The 24,318-nt window shown below is 39.5% G+C and overlaps 2 protein-coding genes across 2 annotated transcripts; one reads left to right on the top strand and one right to left on the bottom strand.

Moving 5' to 3' along the window:
- Positions 1-67: 67 nt before the first annotated feature.
- cc2d1a (coiled-coil and C2 domain containing 1A) lies at positions 68-16,090 on the top strand. Its single transcript, XM_014986630.2, has 28 exons — positions 68-691; positions 855-924; positions 2,175-2,316; positions 2,627-2,730; positions 2,899-3,132; positions 3,242-3,551; positions 4,503-4,612; positions 4,696-4,768; positions 5,306-5,407; positions 5,843-5,970; positions 7,351-7,423; positions 7,518-7,657; positions 8,034-8,121; positions 9,271-9,347; positions 9,481-9,576; positions 10,852-10,965; positions 11,170-11,228; positions 11,430-11,546; positions 12,027-12,100; positions 12,188-12,246; positions 12,352-12,503; positions 13,257-13,347; positions 13,430-13,585; positions 14,063-14,194; positions 14,271-14,397; positions 15,391-15,467; positions 15,549-15,596; positions 15,677-16,090. The coding sequence occupies exons 2-28, from the start codon at positions 868-870 to the stop codon at positions 15,707-15,709; spliced, it is 2,973 nt and encodes a 990-aa protein (XP_014842116.2). The 5' UTR covers positions 68-691; positions 855-867; the 3' UTR covers positions 15,710-16,090.
- Positions 16,091-20,778: 4,688 nt separating this feature from the next.
- LOC148161053 (uncharacterized) lies at positions 20,779-23,476 on the bottom strand. The gene is made up of 4 exons (XM_088007352.1): positions 23,452-23,476; positions 22,142-22,308; positions 21,957-22,049; positions 20,779-21,192 (listed from the first exon to the last, which is right to left on the bottom strand). Exons 1-4 carry the CDS (start codon positions 23,474-23,476, stop codon positions 20,863-20,865), a joined length of 615 nt encoding a protein of 204 aa, XP_087863478.1. The 3' UTR covers positions 20,779-20,862.
- Positions 23,477-24,318: the final 842 nt, after the last annotated feature.

The following is a 24,318-nucleotide window of genomic DNA, read 5'->3' as shown; positions in this document are numbered from 1 at the left end:
AAAAAAGTTTTAATAAATAACGTGTTTTTTTTGTTTTTGTTTTTTTTACCGTTGCTGTTATACTTTGTTTTCCCTTTGGTCATTTTTGCCAACTAAAAGAAAGAAAAAGGTTCATTTAAAGATATGACAGAATAAAACACAATGCAAACAAGAGTTTTAAATTTTACTTTACTAACCATCAAACAATGATTTTAGGGTAAACAAAGCAATTTACACCGAAACAAAAATATTCAACAAAATATTTGAGCATGTAGCAAGCAAATTACACCTAGCTAGCTAAGCGAAAAATTGTCGTGAACATAACCGGCGTCTTAAATTAAGTTATTAGTTGATTTCGTGCGAAATTTTGTCTTATTTTCTATTAAGTCTTTTAATGTTAAGGACTATGTTTTTTTGTTTTTTTTTTTTACTTTTTTTTTTCACCAACCTGAAACTGCTCACCTGAGCTGCGTGTGCCTTTAACAGGACCAAACGTCACTGCTTTACGTCAACTATGGGCGTGTTTTCGACCAGCCGTAAAGCGCCATACAGGAAGTCATTTATACGGCTTACTGTTCTTGTTTTGACACCTCAAACTAAGCGCTTACACATAGGAGTTCCCCTCTTTGTTTACCTGGTTAAAGTTGTACGGAAGGAGTTTTAAATCTGAGTGACCGAGCTGAGCAAAGCAACATTGAGTAGAGCTGTGAAGGTAAAAACAGCCAGTCAGAAAAAGCAAAAGCTGTGAGGTTTCTTTTAGCTGGAAGCTAACAGGAGTAGAGACGCTAATACGATATGTGACAGTTTGGATAATTTTCTTTGCCGCATTATTTCAAACAAAGGGATTTAATTATCTTAACTCGTTTTTCTCACAGGTGTTTACAGCCCATGAGTCGCAGCAGGAACCCTCCTCCCCGGGGTCAAGGGGCAGCCAGAGCCAAACAGGTAATACCTGTCATATCCCATAACCAAATCTGTGAATTGTGCCTGGTGCTAAAATTATCTCCTGGAGTTAACTAAATGAAAAAACTATGTAGTGGAAAAGTACTGCGTTAATGTTTCAGCTGACAAGAATTTGGAGGTATTTTTAGTCATGATGTGTCTGATTCATAAGGTTCAAATAATCAGTCAGTATTAAAAGGAGATGAAACGGCTAAAGAGACGGCAAAGAATACTGGAATTAAATAAAATCAAAACGTGGAAGAAAAGCTGAGGCGGAGCTCTACAAACACCACAGAAATGTGTGAAATGTAGATTTAGTAAAAGGGGTTTACGCCTAACAGCAATGTAAAAAAAATTATATATATATATATATATATATATATATATATATATATATATATATATATATATATATATATATATATATATATCAGTAAAATACAAGATGCCAGAACTAACAGCTGTGGATCCTACAGAAAACTACTTCCACGCCTTGAATCTTTTACGTTGGATAGAAAACTTTTACAAATTTGAATGACAAACTGAACTAAATGCACTGTTTTATATAACTATCAAATCAGTTCAGTTGGACTGTATGTGTGATTGAATTGAAATAACGTTTTTGTAAAGTAACTTGAAATGATGTGTTGTTAATTGGTGCAGTATAAATATTCTGAATTGAACTAAACTAAAAATTAAATTGAATTACTCAAAGGCGGACTCTAATTACTAATTGGACAATTTCTGAAGTCATCTGGTTGTCAGCAATTTGATCTTGGAGTATGAGAGTAAAACAGGCTTAAAAAAACAAATACATGCAACTATTTATTTTTAATTGTTAAAAAATACAGCATACTTTATGTTTATCTCTTGCATAAAATCCTAATAACATTTATTGAAGTTTGTGGTTATATTGTGGAAAAATTTGGAAAAGTTAAAGGGTGTAACTGCTTATTGAAGGCACAGTAATGTTGTGGTTTAATTATAAAAAAAAAGTCTTGCTTTTCCATTAGTGCTACACATTTGATTGTCGGACCATGAGAAAATATTATAACTCATCAGATATTGTTGGGGATGAGTGTGAAAATAGTTCCTGCAGGAATTCAAACTGTTCAAGATCCTGACTGAAATCAAATCTGTGCTGTGATCAAAGCTTAAAGTGGTCTAATGTGAACTTAAAATGATGTTTTGTTGAGGTAGAGAATATTAGTTTTACATGTAACTCAGCGGCTCTCCTTCTGTCTGGCTCTCAGATGGGGCTTCTTCTCGACCTTACCCCGGACGGAGGGATGGACGATGATGGAAACGACGAGGACCTGGAGGCGGAGCTCCTCAGTTTGGTGGGAGGAGGAGGAAAAGGAGGGAGACCACAAGGGAAGAAAGGGGATGGAAGATGTGAGTGTTCTTCTCTTGCATTTTACCACTTGAAAGATGGCAGGGAAAATATGAACAAACCTGAGGGATTAGAGGGAGCTTTGGAAACAAGACTCAGTTTATTTCTCTTAAAGAATGAAAAGGTAAGAAACTCTTCGTTCAATCAGTACGGAGAGAACAACGTCCAATTCAGAGGGAAAAACCACAGAACATCAGCTAAAATCAAAGAGAAGGACGACTCTGACCTCACTTTAAAGTGTTGATCATTGATTCATCTTAAGTGACTCAACATCAAACCCTTCTTGGTTTGTTTCTGATTGTTTCTTTTCAGCTCCTGTTCCAATGGCTGAAATTGAGCGAATGGCGGCTCTGTGTATGAAAGATCTGGACGACGAGGACATGGGAGACGAAGATTTGGACGATGAAGACCTGCTGGTAACACACACACACTTTTCATCAATTTTAGACATTAAAAATGAGGTCTTAAATCACATAATTGAGCTCTTTTTGAAGTACTCAGTATCCCACATTTACCTTTTGCCATAATGATGCAACTCTTATCTCAGTTGCTTTGTGTATTTCTTGTTCTTGCTCTGTTCACAGGCAGAATTAAACGAAGTGTTGGAGGATGACGAGGCGGACACTCCTGCTCCAGCGCGTCCCGCCGTCACTCCCACTGTTCCTAAAGTGAGCGTCTCTTCTCCCAGCGCTCCCGGCGGAGCGTCAGGGTTGGAGTCTCGCCTGTTGGAGCGCCTTGATATGTATCAGAAGGCTACAGCCAATGCCAAGGCTGCAGGCGAGACCAGTAAAGTGCGAAGATATGACAGAGGGTTAAAGGTAAACTGATAAAAACGAAATGGAAAAATTTCCCATGTGTGACATTAAGGTTCTCTGTTTATATACAGATCGACTCTGTGTGTTTATGACTGTCCTCTCTAAATTGTAGACGTTGCAGTCCATGTTGACGTCTGTGAAAAAAGGGAAGCCAATCAATGAAGAGGAGATTCCTCCTCCGGTTGCCATCGGCGCAAAATCAAACGCTCCAGCCGAGCCTGAACCCGTAAAGGAACGAGAACCGCCCGCGCTGATTCCCTCCCCTCCTTCTAATCAGAGACCACTGAGGGAGCCGGCGCCAGAAACTCTGAACACTAAACCTAGACATCTGACCCCTCCCCAAAAACCAGCTGCTGCCATCACCCCAGAAACGCCTGCCATCTCCCCCCTGACGCCCAGTCAACCTGACGCCCAGCACTCAGGTAACTGGGAACACCTTTCACAAGTCTTACTAAGTATAGTTAGTCTAGTTTCTGGTCCAAATGTCTTATTACGCTTGAGATAAGACAAACCAACTCAAAAGTATGAGATTGATAGTAACTATTTGATTGTTGAAATAATTGTCAACTCATTTAGTAATAGATTAACTGTTAACTGGAGCATCCAGGTTTAAAAAAAAAAGTCATTTTCTGAAAGAACAACATTCATATTGGTAATTAAGCCAAAACTGTACAAACAATATTTATGTTTTGTATTTAATATGAGCTTCACCTGGTTCAAATTCAGTGGAAAAATGTGTTAATATCCAATTATTAATCAATTAATTGAAAAAGTAGTCAACAGATCAGACCTTCACTACACTGATGTTAATTAAAGCAGAAAGGACTGAGCTTTTCACATGTTGATGTTATAAGTGTTTTTTGCTACAAATGGTCAAGCGTGTCGTTGCATCTTGGGCAATGAAATGTTTTTCTCATTTCAAAAGGAATTGAATTGTTTATTTGCATTTTTAAATATGTTTCTGATATTGTATTAAAAAAAACTTTAAAAACCTGTAGAATGTGCCATTTTATGATCTGATTAATCGTCAAAATAATCAGATCTATTGATAACTAAAATAATCATTCGGTGCTGCCCTACATGTAACATTTTAGCAAGATATAGAGGCTTGGTTTAAGTCGATAATTTCTTAATATTGATAAAGAACTTGTTCCTCTGAGATGTTTTCACGTAAAACAAGATATTTTTCCCACGTTTAAGGACTTCAAACAAGCTCCTATCTTGCTGAAAAGTTAGTTTTAATTTATTTCAAGTGTATTAATCTATTTCCACTAGAAACTAGACTATAAATACTTGGTAATATTTTATGTTTTTGCTGTTACAGTTCTCCGTAACAGGAAACTAACTTGTATTCACAATTTCGCTCCGTGTAGAGCTGAAACGGGCAGTGCTGTCCAGACAGAGGGAGTACAAGATGGCTGCCATTCAGGCCAAGCAGAGCGGTGACGTCAACCTGGCCAAGCAGCACTACGTCACTGCCAAGGTAACGCCGCTGCCGCTCTGGTAGGTCCGTTTGCTTCAAAATGACGGAGAGTCAACGAGGTGTTCTGTCCTCCATCGTTGCAGAAGCTCGACTCGCTGGTGGAGGCCGTGGACCGAGGGGAACCAGTGGAACTGGGCTCGCTACCTCCCCCTCCAGGTGAGTCTGCAGCACTGCAGGTAAAATAAGAGAAACTCCACAAATGTCTCAGTTGAGGCTCAGGCAACAGGAGCAGATATCTCTTCTGTTATGAATTCAGGATTAAAGACTGGAGCCAGTGCAGGAAACGTTATCTTTTACGGTTTTTATAGACAGATAAGAATTATATTAATGGCTTCATTTAGACAGAGCTACTGGTTATAATTGTTGATTTTTATCACCATGTTTAAATGCTGCAGCCAAGCTTGATGGGTTTTTTTTTGTCTTTGAGAGTCAGTGCTGTCTGATTTAGTGAAAACATTTAGCATTATTTGATAAGTTGCAGGTATAATTGAACTGCATATTATTCTGACCACAATATTCTGAGTAAATATGAGCCAAATCAGTTAATTTATCAGTTATTTTATAAGCACTGACAAAGTCTAAATCAGGAGCACTGTAGGCAGGTAGGCCGTTTAATTTTATTTACTTAATTTCACTTTTAAGTTTTTGTTACTAAGGTAACCAGTACTTCTGCACTGTTCTGATTATCTGCAGGAGATGCAGTGGAGCAGCAGCGTGCACCTGTTCCCCCTCAGACGGCTACCAAACCTGCTGCTGCTCCTGCTGCTCCTGCACCCACCCAGACAGCCACCAACAGTAAGGATCCTCCTTTCTCAGTGGTGCCTCTTAAACACTATTTTCTTAAGAAAAAATCTGCAATCTTTAAATAAATTTACCTAAAATTGCTGTAGTATAAACTCACACTGAGATTTGAGCGCATTTAAAAAGTTTTATTTTTTATTTATTGTCCTCTGAGTTGATCAGAGGATGAAGGATTTTGTTCTATTTTTTTCTCAGTGTAAAAGATTTGAAAAAAATCATCTCTTTTCTCTTAACCAGACAAACATTAAAGGCAAAACCTTTCATAAAGGGAACATGGTTGATGATAATTTTAAGGTATATTTAGAAACATGCATGGGTTCTGTGTTAAATGTCTGAGTGAGTGGTAGCTCAAATGTTGTTTTGGAGCTGTGAAAACAACATACTCATGTTAAATTTAGCATCCAGGAGTATTTGTGTTTCATTCTGCAGACCTTCCTGCTCCCAGCAGCGTGGCAGAGGCCCTAAAGCAGAGGATGGACATTTACAAGCAGGCAGCAGAGGGAGCCAAGAGCAAAGGAGACGATCGGAAAGCTCGCATGCACCAGCGGATTATTAAGGTAGCCTCAATGCTGCCTTTTTCAAGGGAATTTATTTAGTTTTTCCCTCCCTAAGAATTGATCCATCACCTTACATGGCCTGTGTTATCTTGGTGGTGTATATTTGACTTGAAAGATTATAGTGTCATTGTAGGACACGATAGTCAAGGGCAAACTGGTAAACCAGAAAAATGGAGTAAAATCTGTGAAGAATTCCTAGAAATCTTCAAGGTTTTGTTGATTTCTTCTCACTTAAAGGAGCTGAAAATAGAGCTGCACACACTGATCACATTTTAAAAGCTCACTTGGTTTAAACATCTCACAAAATTAGCTTATTATCAATATAACTTTTTTGACACATTGGGGGAAATTTACAAAGCTAATTGCGAGTCCTAAAGGGTTCCCAAACTCCTTTCTGATCTTCTGTTTATTTCTGAAATTACATGCAGAGGAAGATCTGCTCTTGTATCAACTGGGCAAATGGTACAGCTCTGTGTTAACACAGTTTGCCTGGGTTTAGATGAAATATCACATATTTCGGGCATAATTTGGGCTGTTTGCTTATTAATTATGTATGTTACAGCTATGGTGAGCAGCCTCATATTCTGTAAAACCTAAGGTGTTTGTGTGAAAAAATACCACCTGCTGAAAGCCGGTGGTATTTTTGACATGGGATAAAATGAAGAGCGGGGACCTGCTGTGGCGCTTGCTTTCAGCATCAGGTCAGGGATTTCACAGAAGATTGAAGAATTTATTTTTCTGCCAAATACATATTTTTCAGTTCAATCAATGCTTTTTATTTTTGAATGACTCTGCTAGAAGATTTTCTTTTGCCTCTGCGGCGCTTCATTAAAAACATTCAGATCGCCTATTGATTCAGAACAATCTTTGTGTGATTCCTGCCTGAAACCGACAGATGCTGCGTTGTCAAGTCCCGACTAGTAGCTCACTGCAAGAAAATATTTGTCTGAATCTGCTGTGTTTGTGACTAAAGCGACTTCAGCACAGATCCTGACTAAAACCGAGATGCAGATCTATCTTATATAAGCAGGAAGTGATTTACCTGGCTGGGTCTGTGTGTCTGCTTTATGACTCCATGATATGATGGTGTTTGTAAAACCTGTGCTTGGATTATTTATTCTCTTCAGGTGTAGTTTTTAAAGTTATTTTTGGATGTGTTCTTGGACATAGTCTCCATCTACACAGTGGGTTTCCATGACTTCTACCGAGATTTGGCTGTATTGATGAGTTTTTCTTTTTGTTTTGTTTTTTTACTCACCAATTTTTGCAATTCTGAGTTATTTGCTGCATCAGCCACTTTTGTTTTGATTGCCTCCCTTTTTCTTTCAGTAGCGAGCCTCCCAGAGTTTTGTTGTTTGATTTTTTTTTCTCTGTTAACAGCAATACCAGGACGCCATCAAAGCTCACAGCGCAGGCCGACCTGTCAACCTGAACGATCTGCCGGTGCCTCCTGGTAACTTCCTGGATATTTTGTGTCAGGTTTTGACTCCAGTTGTTAAGCTTTGACTTGTTAAGCTTATTTGAGTGTGTGTGCGTGTTTTCTCCAGGCTGTCCTCCTCTCCAGGGCTCAGAGGGGAGTCAGCAGAACCTCATAGGTGTCCTGGAAACAGCTATGAAAATAGCAAATCGGGATGCCGATGCAGACGATGACGACGACGACGAGGATGGACAGAAAGAGGCTGCCAAGGTGGGGATGAAAAAGATGGAGAGCTGCACAAAATAGCCCAAATATCCCAGCGCAGCCAGGAAAGCTGTCTGCAGGTTAAAGAAAGAAAAGCTTCATTTGGTGCCGTTTCAGCTCCTGCGGCTTCAAAGAGAGTTTTTTGTTTGTTTGTTTGTTTTACCAGTATTGTTTCTTGCTCTGCACTTCCTACCCACTGCAGGATTGCTTGGTTGCTTAATGACCTATTATGACAAAGCAGTAGCTACAGAAGCTTTTCATGTTAATGTACAATAAGTTAGATTTTTTTTCTCTATTCCAAGCTATGCCCACAGTTTAAACCATCAGCCAGACGTCGGTTTGTGGAGGTATTTGGTTTGTCTGATGAGTTTCCTTTCTGCAGCCTGCAGTGCGTCAACCTGTGCAGAAAGCAAAGTCTCCGGCTCCCCCAGTCCCTGCAGGATCCTCGGCTCCAAAACTGGGAGCGAAAGGTCGGTTCAAACTCTGCATGTTCTGCCTGCAGTGCCTTAATAAAAGAAACACTTGAAATTTTACCATGTTGTGACATCGTAACGATTATCTTGGTAATCATTTATTCAATCAGTCGGATTTTAAAAATGACATATTCTACAGATTTATCATTTAACTCCTTAAAGTTGTTTATACAATATTAGAAATGCATGTAAATATGCAAATAAGCAAACAAAATACATTTTTTAAACAAGAAAATGAACATTTTGTTGTCAAAAATGAAGGAACTTAGCATTACAGTAAGGAATTTGAGCAGGGTGAAGCTAAAACTATGCCATTTGAGGAGTTTTGGTTAAAACACATTTACAGACAAAGTTTTTTTAAAATCTTAAGTGGAAATGCTGGAGATGATGGTGCAAAGAAAATAGTCAAGAAAATTATGGACAACTCTGAGCTTCCTCTTCATGAGACTGTCATAGAAAAACAGTGCGTTTAGTCAGAGGCATCTTCAAATTCGTTGTGATACAGACTGCTGCAGAAGCTCCTTCCTGCCCACAGCCTCTTTAATAAATGAGTTACAACAACTTTTCGTTTCCCTTTGGGCTCAATAAACTATTTTTGAATTAAGTTTGAGTTTAAAAATGTACAGTTTTGGCATCATTACTGCTCTGAATGTGTTTTTTTTTTTTTCAGCAAATGGCCTTTTTTTAGTCTGTATACTCCATGTGATAATTAATCGATTGCTAAATTGACAACTTTTTTTTCTGTAATAGATTCATCATGATTAATCGTTACAGCTCTAATAGCTTTTAGCATCGATTTATGTCATGTGAGTTACCTCAAAAGGCAGTGCATAATGATTTGGAAACAGAATGATTTAATTTAAACCAAACTTATTTAGAGCAGCTGGATTTACACTGAGTTTAAATTACACTCTGTTTGTCAATTAGATAACTTCTGAAGGCAGTTGCTTGCGATAGATTTTCTTTAGGGGTGTCAGAATAAGGGGCATGAATGTTACTTCCTGGTTGCTCAAGCACGGGAAATGCCAGTAACGTGACAAAATGTGAAAAGGTTCCTGGAGTGCGAATGCTTTTGCAGGGTGCTGCTCATGTCTGAAATGTGTCATAAATCTAAAAGCCAGATTTACCTTTTCACTACGTTTTCAGCCCAGCAGCAGCTAGACTTCCTGTTGCTAAGACGACAGGCCTTTTTGCGTGCAGCGCTTCGCTCCAAACAGATGAAGGTGAGCTACAGGTTGTTTATTTTTTTCCCCCCACCTGTTTGGTGTTTCTCTGCTGTTTGTGGACATTTTGTTGCCTGTTCTTGGCAGTCTGCTGCGCGGCAGTGGATGTATTCACATAGTTGGTCGTTTTCAGGACATGACTGGAGCAGCGCAGCACCTCAGGCACGCCAAAGGACTGGATCCCATGGTTACGGCTGCAAAGGCTGGCCTTCCTGTTGACATCACAAAGGTTATAAAGATATTGGCTTTTGCTAATAATTCTTGCAGGTGCACTCAATGCAAAATGCAGAGTGGGGCATAAGTTTCCATACATAGAAAAAAATAAACATTTTATGTTGGACAACTATTTTTATTTTTCTGGGATTTTGTAATTTATTTCTGCACGTCTTGATCTGCAACATTTCCAGTTTTCTGAAACTTGCAAATAAGTTTTGCCACCGTGTGGTGTGTGATGCTCGCTCCATTTCTTTCTGTTAAAGTCTCGTGCATCCATGCGACTGCTTCCCGATCCAGCCATCAGTATAATTTCAATTCATTTCTCTTTTGTCAAACGCATCTTCTTGGATATCAGAAATATAAAAGAAGTATACATTTTACATTCTTCTACATATGGAAACTTATGGCCCACCCTGTAGAAACAAGATGGCGGAAAGTGAGACCTTTTTATGTTTTCTGTATCTGTTTCCAGATGGGAAGCTCTGTTGCCACCAGTCATATATTATTATTCCACACCAACACCTTTCATCCCAAGTGATTTTTTTTTCTTTAAATCATATCCGACTGTTTTATTCAGCTATTCTTCATATAACCTATTGACTTGTCTGACTCAGCCCCTCCACGGATTTACCCAGAATATTGTGTTTCTGTTTGTCTCATTATCAACGGGACATCACCTCAAACTGGATCCTCACTTCAAACCAACAGAGAAACATAAACAATATTTGAATAGATTTCAATGACGTGTTGCAAATAATAAAGTTTTAGCTTGGATAGTGCAGTGGTAAATGTATGCATGATCATTTTCTTTTTCTTTTTTTTACTGATGTGAGAGGCCTTTCAGACAAGAGGCAGACAAACAAAATTTTCCAAATTGAAAGGCTTAGACACAACACAAAGTATTTGTCTTCCAATAACCCATTTTGTTTGGTTTTCATAGGAAATGTGATCATAGACGTCCAGAAACTTTTGTTCAAAAGCAGACTTGGTTGGTCCCATTCATTAAACTGGGCTTAATACGGGAAATTGTGACTTGTATCCTGTTCTTGCTGCTGAGAATAAACAAACATGCTCTACTCCAAGAAACTAGAAAGAAGTAAAATGTATTTAAATGAATGCAGCCCTCAAGTATATTCAACTGTTTTTGGTTCATGTGGTAAAACAAAATGTACACTACAGATTTAGCGCCGTTTTGTTTTTTGTCATGTTTGTTACTCGACTGTTTCTGGAGATTGTTGTTTCTGTTTTTAAACACTTTCATCACATTTTTCTCACTGCTTCGGATCAGATTCCAAGCGCTCCTTTGAGTGAGGAGGATTATTCCCTGGGCCGTTCCCGGGCCTCTCCTGGCTCCAGTGAAAAGTACCAAGCACTCATGGATCTCCTACGAAAGCAACACGAGGTTAGAAGCTGTCTGATGTATAAATATTCCTTCACATCACCTTTTAAAATGTGTGCACCGGTCTCTTGATGTTATTGGGTTGTGAATCTTTTTGTAAATCTGTAACTTATTTTTCATTTTCTCCATATTTTCCGTCCCCTTGCTGTCTCATGTTTTCTTACCCACAATTTTCTTCTTCTTCTTCTTGGTCCCGATGTGAAACAGAAATGTTTGGGCCTCTCTAAGCAGTTCACGCTCATGGGCAACGTAGGCGAGGCTTTGAAGTAAGGAACATATTTTCACTTCTCCTTTTTCCCCTCGTATTTACACTCTGAAAAGCATCTTGCGTTAATCGCCCAACACTCTTGTTGGGTGTAACAATTGGCGCGGTCTGGCACACTGCGCTTTGACAGCTGTCTCTGCTGACTTGAGATATCTTGCACCGTCAGTGTTTGTGCAAAAGCCTCCTTTCTGTCTCCCCTCAGGTCTGAGAAGCTGGTTGAGGAGACCGTGAAGTACATAGAGCTGCTGAAGAACGCCCACGCCAAGGGCCACCCGGTCCCCAAGTGCCTCACCCAGGAGAGAACCTTCAACTCTGCAAAGTAAATCGGTTTCATCCCCGTCAGATTTCACTCTTGTCTTTTTTATATTTACGGATTGATCATTGGGATTCTTGAGGTTGAATGCATCTTAGATTAGTTTCCCAAAGACAAAAATGTCGTCCTTAGTTATAGAAATGTAAAAGAGAAGTCATTTTCTATGCAGTGAGATGGTCATAGAGTTAAAACCAGATGGGTTAAGTTAGATAAATGTGCCGGAAAACAAATAGAAATATACCATTTAATTTGGTTTGATGTCATTAATTTCTCTTCCAGTGAAGCAGGGTTTTAATTTAGTGAAATATGTTTTGGTCCTGGAAATGGACCGCTTTACCTCAGTGGTGTGGGAGATGAGTCAGAGTGACTCACTGTGACTCAGTGCATCTCCGTTCCAGCATGACATGAAGCTAAAAGCTGTGTGACTCATAAAACAGCCAAAATTATTTGGCTTTTATCCTAATTGGTTGTTTGTCCATCACACAGGATCAACTCCAACCTGTCTCCCAGTGACCTGGTACTGTACATCATCCGAGGCATCAACCTGCCGGCTCCACCAGGTACGGAGGACGTGCGGGTCTTCGAGGTTTAGCGCTTTGCAGCCTGGTAAATCTGAGTCCGTTCACACCGAACTCTTGACTCCACAGGCGTCTCTCCTAATGATCTGGACGCCAGCGTAAAATTCGAATTTCCCTTTCCCAGCTCGGTGAGGCTCCGTCTTTCTCTCGCCCGGTTGTTTTGAGTCGGTGTTGGCTGCACGCGTCTGTGCTGAACGGTGCGTTTGTGTGTGTGTGTGTGTGTGTGTGTGTAGGAGGACGCCCAGAGGGACAAAACTGGCACGGTGAAGAACAGCAGCAGTCCAGAGTTCAAAGAGCAGTTCAGACTCAACATTAACCGAACCCACAGAGGATTCAAACGGGTTGTTCAGTCCAAAGGCATCAAGTTTGAAGTCGTCCACAAGGGGTAAAACTACTCAGTGTCGGCGAAATGTCAGGGAAAAATACACTACTCAATAAAATATATACAACTGAATAAAAAACCAAAAGCAATGATTTTAGTAAAACTGACTAGAAACAAGCTAAAACAAAGAGACTCCAGGACATAAAAGGGGCTGATGGGACTCAGAAGACTGTAAATATTCAAAATAAGTACAAATATTGATTAGCGGGTTGTTTCAGCTGCTGAAGCCGCATCTAATCTAAGCTGTAATTCAGATCTCAGCTGCACTAAGAGCAACTGGTTGGATTAGAGGTGGGCGGTATGGACGTAACATTTTGTGATACTGTTGTGATGACAATAAAAGTGACAGTATGAACCATTTTTAACTATTTTTTGGGACTGCATGACAAAGCGATTATAGCCCAACAAATCCTGCTCTTGAAGAACATTCCCATTTGTAATGGGCTTCTTTATAACTGAGTCGCATAAAAAACTACGATTTCTATCACTAAGCTGCTCACAGAAACGACATCCGTGCATAAGAAACCCCGTCTTTTAGGATGAACAACATAATCTAGTCTTGACTAACGCATAAAAAGACTGACTGTCAATGCAGTGATGAAATGTAAAGGAACTAAAATAGAGCAAACTGATTCAACATTCAGTAGGAGACGAGTTAGAAGTTCTTCTTCAGCCTCAACAGGAAGTTTCTAGAAAGCTCTGAAGCTGCATGTTGTATCTTTTGCCATCTACTTCCTCGTCCCTGTGTTTCTGCAGAGGTCTGTTCAAGACGGACAGAGCAGTGGGCACTGCTCAGCTGAAACTAGAGGCTCTGGAGAACCACTGTGAAGTCAGAGAGATCATAGAAGTAAGCGTCAGTGATCAAAAAATGTTCGGCTCACACGAGCATGTGCGTCGATTCTCTCTGAGAAGCGCGTGTGTCTGGACAGGTGATGGACGGCCGTAAAGCTACCGGTGGGAAGCTGGAGGTGAGGGTGAAGATCAGAGAGCCTCTCTCAGGAGTGGACCTGCAGCCGGCGACGGAGAAGTGGTTCGTTCTGGAGCCGGTGTCGCCGCTTTCTCCTCCAGAGAGGCAAAAGGAGCGAGTGAGTAGCTAACAGTTCGCCCAACCAGCTGATGTAAGAATCAATAAAACACAAAGGCTTTTGCTTCACGCTCCAACATTTTTTAGTTTGGCGGTAGAACGAATATCTTAGAGAAGAGACAAAGTGCCATGATGTCAGAGAGAAGATGTATGAGAGAATTAGATGACTAATGTTTATCAAACCAGAGCAGTTGGTGTATTTCTGCAATAAGCCCTCCTGCAGAAATCGTCTGCGTCTCACCTGAGTCTAGCAAAGTTTACAGCAACATTCAGCGTCCAGTTCAGAATATGAGAAATGTTTTGTTTTCTTTTTAAATCCACAAACTGACTTTATTTGGATGTGCTGGGCTGTATCAACCATATTTCCACTTAGTTAACCATTACTGATCACCTCTAAACGGAAATGACTTACAACAAGTAACGTCTGAGGACAGTCCATGTTGATGAGCCGGGTCTGTTTTCCCTCTGCCCCTGTAAGGCCCCGTCTCCTCGGCCTAAACCCAAACACGAGTCGAGCGGCAGAAGCAGTCGCCCCGACGGCTCTCCTCCGCAGTACAAACTCCACAGCTTCAGCCTCCTCAACTACGACAAGGAGCGGCTGGAGAGGAAGGTCTGTGTAATCCAAGCCTGTGCGCATGACATCTGTTTAGCCAAGGTCTCGCTCGCTCATTACTGCCGTCTTTCAGATTGCAGATTACCGGAAAAACCATCGCGATCCCCCATCTGACCTCATTCATCAACACAAAGAGGTCACGCACAGGCTGCGCTGGCAGAAAGCTCAGCTGGAGCGAGCCTCTCCTGCTCTGCTGACAGGTAGTGCACATTCAGATTCGTGGCTCAAAGGTTTTTCCACGCATTCGTCTCTATGCGCATCAGACTCATCTTACGGCTTTAGGCCTTACATAATTTAATTCTGTGTACGTCGAAGCTTGTGCTCGGTCACTTTCACGCTCATTTCAGGTTTTCTAATTTGGGACGTGAGCGAAGGTTGCACTCGCCCCACGCCGAGTTTCAGATCGAGCTGTGTCCGAATTATTACTACTGCATCTCAGTGAAGATATGTTTATTCTGGGTCATTTTTAATATTTTTTTTTTCTGAGCTTGCAGATCTCTTTTTTTAGCTCCATATATGAAGGTTGTTAATACCTCACTATCATAGGATACATATGTATGTACTTGTCTGTCACATGAAATCTAAAATGAAGGCCTTAAAATGTCTTCAATTCATTTTTCAAAAGTAAGTTTAGCATTAATTTAACCACAGGTCTTAAATTTTGTCTTAATTTTCCATATTCTATGTTTTTGTTTCTTGCGGGATTTTTCTGTCAAGCAATCGTTTGAGTCTCACACAGACTTCTTCATTGCATTCTGGGACTCCAGGCAATTGAAGCTATTGCTAACTGACTGCTAACATACCTAGCATGGGTGTATTAGCTAGCTAGCTTCTTTTTCCATCTATCATGAGTAAGTGATAATTTATCGCCAGTTGGCTGAACAAAGTTTGTATGTTTCTGTGGAGATAAAAGTCTTAAACTCCATTCATACTGGTCTTAAAAAGTCTTAAATTGGAGTTGATGAAAACTGAAGAAACCATGGTAAAAATCCTTAAAATTAGTTTGTGTGACAAATCTGTAAATGTTTAAGGGCTCAAATGCATTTGAGAGACACTGTGTCATTTATTTTTTATTGAACTTGCTCAAAAATCTGGTTTTGCCATCATGTCCGTGTGTTTGCATGTTGTGACTGCAACGTTTAATCATGCCGCTGTTTTTAATTTCGTTACTCATGTTTTCACAATATGTGCAGAGTATGAACACGTCCTGCTGCGCTTCGTCCAAGGACTTTCTGAGTCTGTGAAAAAATACTCCAGCCAAGGCAACAGGGTGAGTGTGGGCGGGTCAGAGTAGTTAGATTTTTATTTTTATTTTTTTCTCATTTTCATTCTCCTTTTTTTTTTTCCATAGGAAGCTGCAAAGGATGCCCTGGGAAGGATGAAGATGGTAGAGAGTGAGGTAATGGCGGAATAAAACTCGTTCCACTTTGTTGCCTGCGAGTCAAACATACGTAGTTATACTTTGTTTCTGTCGTTCAGCTGGAATCCCTAAAACGAAAACGCACAGGATGAAAGAGCAGTGAGGTGGAGACTTGGCTGCAGTACTGTTATCTCTCTCATTCACACTCGCATACTGATGCTACAGAACGCACCTTAAGGCGTGACGACGTCGTGTCCAAGACAGCTGCATGAACCAACCTCTCCTTCCTCTGTCTGTCTGTGTGACCTGTTTACCACGTGGGCTGCAACTACCTAGGGAGGCGGATGTCGAAGGAAGCATTTAGAGGCATGATGGGGGAGAAGGACGTACTGAATTATTTGCACTTAAAAGAAACACTACAGAAATTTGCAATCATTTTTGAACGATGTGGGAGAAAATCTAAGGGATTTTATGTTTTACATATGATACCAGCTTTTTTGGTGACCAAATATACATAAATATATATAGACATATATATTTGTGTGTGTGTGTGTATGATCTGAGGTGGATTGAGGTGGAATTAACCCTTTCTTGTGGCATTTTCCCTGTGTAATGAGCTTAATCTAATCTGTCTGCTCCAGTGTTCCCAGATTATAGTAATCTGTTCTGTTTGGAGTGTCCCGATATGGGGAGGAAAGAAAACTTAAAGGAACAAAAAAAAAAAAAAGAAAACAGGGCTTCGGGGTGCCGGTGCTTACATCCCATAATGAGGGATTAGTTTGTGTCACCGAGGAGACGACTAGAACAAGACGCTGAGATGGTGTTCGAGGGAGGGAGGAAGAGGAGTTTGGATTCTTCCTCCATCGTCTGATGCGTTTTCAGGTCTTTTCCTCGTGTGGTTCCAGTCTGAAACAAAAAGTTATTCATACCTCCCAGAGATTTAGATCCAAAATGATCTTCCTTCAATCAAGGAGTTTTAAAATACAACAAAGCAGTGAAAAAGGGGGAGTATCGATTTTAACTATTTTATTAAATGTGTCATGTCAAAAATTATTTATTCCCTTCTGAATAATCTTTAAAAAAAACTCTTTATGGGCTTTGCAGCAGTCAAACTCTTCTCCATCTGTAATTTCCATGGATTATTATTGTGGTGAGCTTTAAATCTGTTCAGTTTGATGTCCACCACGCCATCACCCTCATTTTTTATTTTTTACCTACCTCCTTTTCTGTGTCTGTACTCTGCCTGCGGCGCTGCAGAATGTAGTACTACGAGTCAGAAGAAGCATGTTGGTAAAAGTTAAAAGCTCGTTTAGATCCAAGTCTGCCAGGGGTATGAATAATTTTGAGCCCAGCCTTGCATACACTCCTCCTCAGCATGGATGTTACTCAGTTTGGCATCTTACTGATTTATTTTAGTCATTCCTTTCCTGTTCTGGTTTTTAAAAACCAGAAGTTGGAATTTGCTGTGATTTTATTTTTATTTTTATTTTATCTAGAAATGGTCAGAAAGTCTCGAATGTGAAAATACACCCTCCCCAAAGTTTGTGGAGAGCCTATATTTTATTTTTATTTTGACTGGATGTTTGACCACTCTGCTTGTCAGAATTGGTTGAACTCCGTTACATTTGGTGGTTTCTGGGCTCAGACCTGCTTTGGGGCGTAGCGGCTAATGTTCTGTAGGATTGACGTTTGGACCGTGCCAGATCCTGCTTCTTCCAGTCCAAAGTCAGTTTTGATTTGTTTGGGATCTTTGTCCTGTTGGTTGGACACCTGGCTGATAACTTGAGGTGAGAACTTGTCCATTTGGGCCAGTTTCAAGGTGTGAGTTTTGAAGCAGTGATGATGGGGATGAGTCTTGGTGGTTCCTGGGTTGTCCCTCCTAAAATGTCAGTTTGAGTCGGACGGTTAAAATTTAGATAAAGATGTCTTCCAACTGGATAGTAATGCCAAAGTCGCATCAAAACTGGAAACTTTGAAACTTTGACATCAACCTTCCTGGTCGGCATTTCCAAAGCCCCAGTATCAAAGCCTTTTAATGTTGAACTTTGCTCAAAAGCTCCTCTTGGCATTTCCCCCCAATAAGTGCAGTCACTTATCAAGCCAACATTATGCTGGAAGCTTGTTGATGGCTACAGGAAGTGCTATTACTCAGCTTGTTTTAAACGTTAAAGCTGCATGTTGTCATACTTCTACCCCGGCAGAAGAATGTCCCCAATAAGACGAGGCGCTAAATCAACAACTCAAATGAAAGCCCCCTAATTAACTGCTGGAACTGTTTTCGGAGGCTTTTCCCAGCTTGAATGTATTCACGCTGTCGGACAACAATTCATTCACTCAGCTGTCTATTAGAAAACAACGAGCAGCTGCTGCGTCTTTTGCCGCTGGTTTCTGTGGTGGCGTTTTGCGGAAACCAGCTGAGACCGCTGGCAGCAGCGCAGCGAACGCCGAGAGGTCCGACCGCGGGGAGGCTTTGTGTCGGTGTGCTGAGGTAATTGCTCAAGTAATCCTTGTTAAAAAGTTGGAGCTCGGAAATCTCCCTCAACTTTTGATAAACGTTTTTTAGTTGCATAGTTTGAGATGGCCATTGAATGACAAAGCAGCCTGTTCACAAAGCTGCTGATTTCTGTCGCAACTGACTTTACAGACGTTTAAACGCTTGTTTGGAGCCAAACGCGACAGCGTTGATGCTTCGCTCTCTGACGCATGCATGCAGTGGCGCAGTTTAAATGCTGATTAATCTGAAAAGCTCTGCATTAGGAGAGATTTAGATGCTTTGACTTTGACTGGCATTAATGCAGGCTCTGTGGATCAGCTGAGCTCAAAGGTTTTCTTTAAAGTTTTTGTATCGCAGAAATAAACCAAGGATCACCAGATCTAACTCGGGGTCAGTGTACAGCTTGGTTGTCATTTACATTGTCAGTCAGAAGTGTGCAAGCTCTCATAATGGTCATGTGACACAAGTGTTGATCTTTTGTTTTTGTTTAATTAAGTATTTTTACCAGGGTGGAATAACATTTAGCACAAGTTAGAATTTCTTGTGGATTTTCTCTAATTCATAAGGGTCATACGTTGAACAGACAGGAACAAATATGTGCGTACGTCCTCATAGATGATGTTTGGCGAGCTGCAAAGACGCAACACGCTTTTCTTGCCTATCAACCAGCTCCCAGCAAGATTCTCACTCGATATTTGAGCAATTTTCTTATCTGTAGTTTTAGAAAACTTATAAATAGGATTCTGTCCTGGGATGGACCAGCTTGGGGGAAACTCCAGAAGCCGTATGTTAAAGCTGCAGTATGTCACTTTTATAAACCGTTGATTTCTTGCATGTTTTTTTAAAGCTCTCACTATGTTGTGACGGTATAACACGAGACAGATAATCTGGGGAAAATCACGCTCCTTTCCTCTGCGATCATGCTGCCATTTGCAGAAATGCACTGCTCTGTCAGAAACAATCAATCAGAGCCAGGAGGAGAATCTTAGTGCTGTCAATCATACATGCGTATGCACTGTTCGCAACCTCTCTGCTACGCTACACTGTAAAAATTATTAGGGTGGTTAAACTTAAAAACTTGAGTTCAATTGCTGCCTTAAAAACATAAGTTAACACAACTTCAAATAATGTACTTTTCCAACTTAGGATGGCAAGCTGGAAAAGTCCCCCAATTCATGATAAGTTATTGTTTAAATATGATACCATAAGTTGAAATGACTAACTATAGAACATTATGCATTCTCAAAAACGTGAGTACTCTTGTCAAGTAAAATTACAATCATATTCTATTTGAACTCAAATAATTAAGTTATACCACTTGTCTAATTAATGACTACGTGTTGTATGAACTTCATACTCTGAGTTTAAACAACTTGCAAAGTTACATTATCCATTCATAAAAACTTGTTTTCTTTTGTTAAACAAACAATTCTATATACTTTCAACTCTCATTTTAAAGTTAAACTGACTAACTTTATTCATACCAATTCCCTTTTTGAGTTAAGTTAACTCAAGATTTTAAGGCAGCAAATGAACTTAAAATTGCAATTTAAGTAAACTAACATTTCCAAATACTGTTCACTTTCTCCACTAATAATGTCAAGTTCAGTTTCCTAAAAATAATTACACCAAATATGCTTCCATTTCAAATATCAAACATTTATTTTTGTCTTTCTCTATCAAATACAGATGAGACAAGTCTTAAATCAAGTATAAAAGAAAACATTTGTCCAAGAAGCAGAAGCATTTATTGGAGGACCGAAAACAAAAACAGATTTTTTTTTTTGACAAATAACAGAAATAATTTTTTATATACATCTCAATAAATAAATGCACTTAAAAGGCACCAATTAAAAACATTACCTAATGTTTTATAAATTTAATTGACCATATTCATTTTTCCACCTTGGTTCCAACAAATTATATATTTTAGCACAATTTAGTTTATTGTTTAAAAAAATATTTTCCCCCCTTGTAGATTCATTTGACTCTTAAATATTTTTATCCTTTTTCGACCAAAAAACTTTTTTCCAGGTGTTGCTTTTACATGTCTCATGTTTTTACTTTACCTTAAGCATTTCTGATTTATTATATAAATAAGGTGGGCAGTGACATTTTTCTAATGTCAGCTGGCTGTGGGGACTATCTTAAGGGGGCTGTCCTTCTTGGGTAAGTTCAACTATTGGTCAACAGATCTGCACATGGATTCTGCTCCTTCCCGTGTGTTGACCAATAGTGGAGGAGCTGACCCAAGAAAGACTGCACACCTTATTTGCAAAATGAGGGATAACACAAGATAGATATGTAAAAATAAAATGAAATTAAAAAGACTTAGGGGAATGGGGACACACGCACTTAAGGCATGAATGCATCTACAAGTAAAGGACAAACATATATATTATGTGCTAAAAAAATAGTTTCTAGGAACTAAGCTAGAAAAATATGAAGGTAAATTATAAACAAAGGGGTTGAAGTTCTTATATTTAATTGGTGCATTTATTTATTGGTCAGTTTCAGTCCTCCATAGAAATTAGACCATTATTTTTAAAAATATTCTAACCACGTTCAAGAGTGGCAGTGTAAAGTCCATACAACTAGCTACCATCTTTCAAAAACAGTCCAAAAAGTGCTAAATAATCAATCAGTGTTTAAAACTCAGGACAACCCTGAGAGGTTTTTCCACAAATTCAGCACAATGCTAAATGTTTTAGTGCAAAACCATTAGTATTAACATTTAGTGCGTAGAACAAACTAAACAAATTTTTACAGGAACTCTTTTGTAAGACAATAAAACTGAAAACATACCAGATGTTACAGTTTGTACCTCAGGATTTTGTTTCTCAAACCATGTAGTCGAGCTGAGGCCTGGTCTGGTTTGATCTTCATCACCACTCTCTGAAGAAACTCAAACGAATACTTCATGTCCTCTGGATACTTGAGATTGACACAGTAGATGACACCCATAAGTGTAGCAAATCCAAGTGTCACATCTTTAATGTTGTGAAGCACAATGGTCTCCTCCACCACAACTCCCACATTGAAGACCTGGTGTGGGATGGCCCCCTGTTCACCACCTTCACAGGCAATCAGGAGATCAACCTGCATCCCCTTCATGGCATCATCCAGAAAATCAGCAAGGGCCTTAAAAAGAAGAAATAATTAATGCAAAGAATTCAAACACTCTGGTATCTTTGTAGTGCAAGTTTTTATGCTATTGTGAGGATTAACAATCTGCATGTTTTGACACTTGTGGGGTTGTATGATGCACTTCTGTTCAGTCAGTGAATAACCTGACACACACTCCCAGTTTGTTAAAGCATAGAGCATAATGGCAATGAAACAGGCCACTGTTGTGGATGAGGCCAACATCAAGAAGCTTTAGACACTGAAAATAAGCACCACCTGAAAAAAGCCAGTTTATGTATACACCATATTCAAAGTATTTTCAGCACTTTACTTTGTCAGGTAGTCCTTTTTGACAAACTTTTTTCATCCACAAAACTTGTATTTTCATGCACATGAACACACTGTGTGGCAGATTAAAAGCCACTATGGTGAAGCACTGAAATTATTCTAAAAATGTAGAACACTAGCAGTGTTTCCATTTTAATGCTTTTTTTTAAATCAGCAAATTTTTAAAATGTCAAAAGAAATTTAAAAAGAAAATGCAAATCAGGCATGTTTCCATCAACTGGCTTAGAGCAAAATCAATCAGGATACACAAAGTAATTACATCAGAATTTGATGTTATGCATGGCTGTAGTAAACGGGAAGTAATGTCTCTTAACAAGGACTAAAAATAAGTTTTTGCACACACAAATGCTACAAAATGATTTTTTTAAATGATCACAAGAAAGAGAAATAGGCAAATATGTAAACAGTTTTGTAATATTTGTTAGCCTTACATCACACATCCTGATGACAGTTGATGGATCTTCGCCAGATGTGTAGCGTGGCAAACCAAGCAGAGCAGCAGCCCTTCTCCTGTCATTTGTGTCCTGCAAGAGATGAGACATTCAGTAAGATGAATATATTTTAACAAAAACAACAAATTATGCCTTGTTTTCTAGCCATCTTCAGCTCTGCTTACATCTTTTGCAAGGCAGTCCAAAGTGTCTTTGAGTGGCTGCTTCTTTCCAGATTTGGTTGCTGCTTTGTAGACCTCCAGCAGTCTCAGAACCAGGCCATCAAGTCCATCAAGAAAAGATTCCAGAAGGTCTTTGATGACGATTCTTGTAAATTCAGCCCTAATCTGAGCTGATAGATTAAAAAACTTGTCTCAATAAGACACAGTTAACTCAGTCTTAAATCACTAAATCTCTTGGTGGAACTAATTCAGTTGTGCGATTACCTGAGGCTCATGGAACAGAGCTGGCCATCGGGAGATGAGCTCTGTGATGTGTGGTTGATCTCCTACAATCTCAAAACAAAAAAGTATTTTAACATTTAAGATAATCAGTAACAGCAGTGTGGGGTAAGGATACATGAAACAAAGGACACGGCTAATTACTGACAAGGAACAAGACTAATTACTGACCCACAGCCTTTACTGAAGCCGCTAACTCACCTGCAGTCAGCACGTCGATGCAAAACTTTGACCAAGCGCCACATATGTGCTTCTGAGGAAGTGTACAATACAAAAATCGTGGTAGCTGCTTGTATTTTCTCTTAAGAAAAGGTCTATAACAGCAACCGAGTATCATACTGCGTTTAGCTAGCTGCTAACTCCTGCCCGCGACAGTTAGCAAGCTGTTGTTTTCTATCCTGTGTTTAAACATGTAACAGAGACACGAACTTTTAGCTCTTAACATATTTTTAAAATGGATGGCATTTCCAAAAAACGACAAATGCAGCTTACCTTACTACTGTGGCTCCAGCTCGCTTCGTATTTAGAAAAAATGCCCCGCCAAATTTGAACAGCCTGTGGTACTGATCCAGGTCTTGGGGAAAAAATGGTATTCATCCGCGACTTTGCTTTCGACGTCCTTAATCTGGTCAAGTGGTGTTCCTCTTTTTCGTTTAATATGCAATTCTAACTGGGATGGTGAACTTTATAAAGTCTTACTAAATCTTACATCATATTTAGTCCCTTATCAGATAAAGAGTGAATTTCCGGCACTATTTGGATCTCGCATTAATATTGCCAGTGGTGATCAGTTTTTATAAGATCCGGTTACCATTTTAAAACTCAGATTGTCGAGTTAAGTTCACACATTTAAATTTATGTTTCATTGAACTGACTCACAGTCTTGAGTTGAAATGCCAATAACTCATGGAATTAAGTTGAAATTACATAACTCATTATGTTAATTGGAAGTAACTTATATAAAAACGTTATGTCAACTAAAGGAGGGCATGACTTTTAACAGTGTACGGCTTCTTCAAATCAGCAAAGCCTACCATGAATGTTCAGGCTACTTGCCATGACGCCGATGATGGCGAATAAATGGTTTTCCCTGGAGCGGTAAACCTGTTTCTCGGCCAGTAGCTCATTTTAGAAGTGTGTACACAGGATTGATTGACAACACTAAAACCTTCCTCCTGGCTCTGATTAGTAATTTTTGTCCTGGAGTGGTGCTTTTCTTCAGACAGCAATAGTAGGAGCTTTTTTCCCCACTGATTGCCTGTCTCATGTCTCATTGCGCTAACAGTTTTAACAAATATGTAAAACAACATTTTGTTTATAAAAGTTACCGGCTGCAGTATTAACTGTTCTAAAACCAACTCCGATGTAGTTCTGGGATCAGTTTCCTGTTTGAACATCCAATCATGTCCAATCTGATTTGTGCGGTACACCAATACAACTGGTAGTGAAACATACTCTCACCATGATTCTGCCACCACCGTGCTTGACTGTTTTAAAACTATTTTTGGAAGGATTCCTGAACAGCCTAACAAAAGTCCTGGCCTCATCCTATTCAAAACTGATGAACTGTGCTCAAAAGCAGAGTCTGAGTCAAGAAATCAGCCAATGTAACCGAGCCGTTCCTGGTTCAAGTGGCCTTTATGCAGTCAGAATGATGCCAAAAAGTGTGAAGGACATTCAACCGGATATTAGCGGCAGTGTGTGTCTGGGTGTAAAATGTTGCTCTTGTGTGGGTTTGACAAAAATAGTTGTTTTGAAGTTGTATGGTAGTTTCATCACGTTGAAAGAACTCTTTAGATGCATCATTAAAAGCCAAAACCTCCATGTTTATATTGAACATTATTTTGACCGTGACTGTGCATTTGTAGGGTTGCTGATGGACTTGATGTTTTGCATTTAGC

Source organism: Poecilia mexicana, unplaced genomic scaffold (assembly GCF_051168715.1).
Source record: "Poecilia mexicana isolate PSO_F unplaced genomic scaffold, ASM5116871v1 scaffold_1, whole genome shotgun sequence".
Classification (NCBI taxonomy): Eukaryota; Metazoa; Chordata; class Actinopteri; order Cyprinodontiformes; family Poeciliidae; genus Poecilia; species Poecilia mexicana.
Note: the sequence above shows the minus strand (reverse complement) of the source record. Positions and strands in the feature narration are given on the sequence as shown.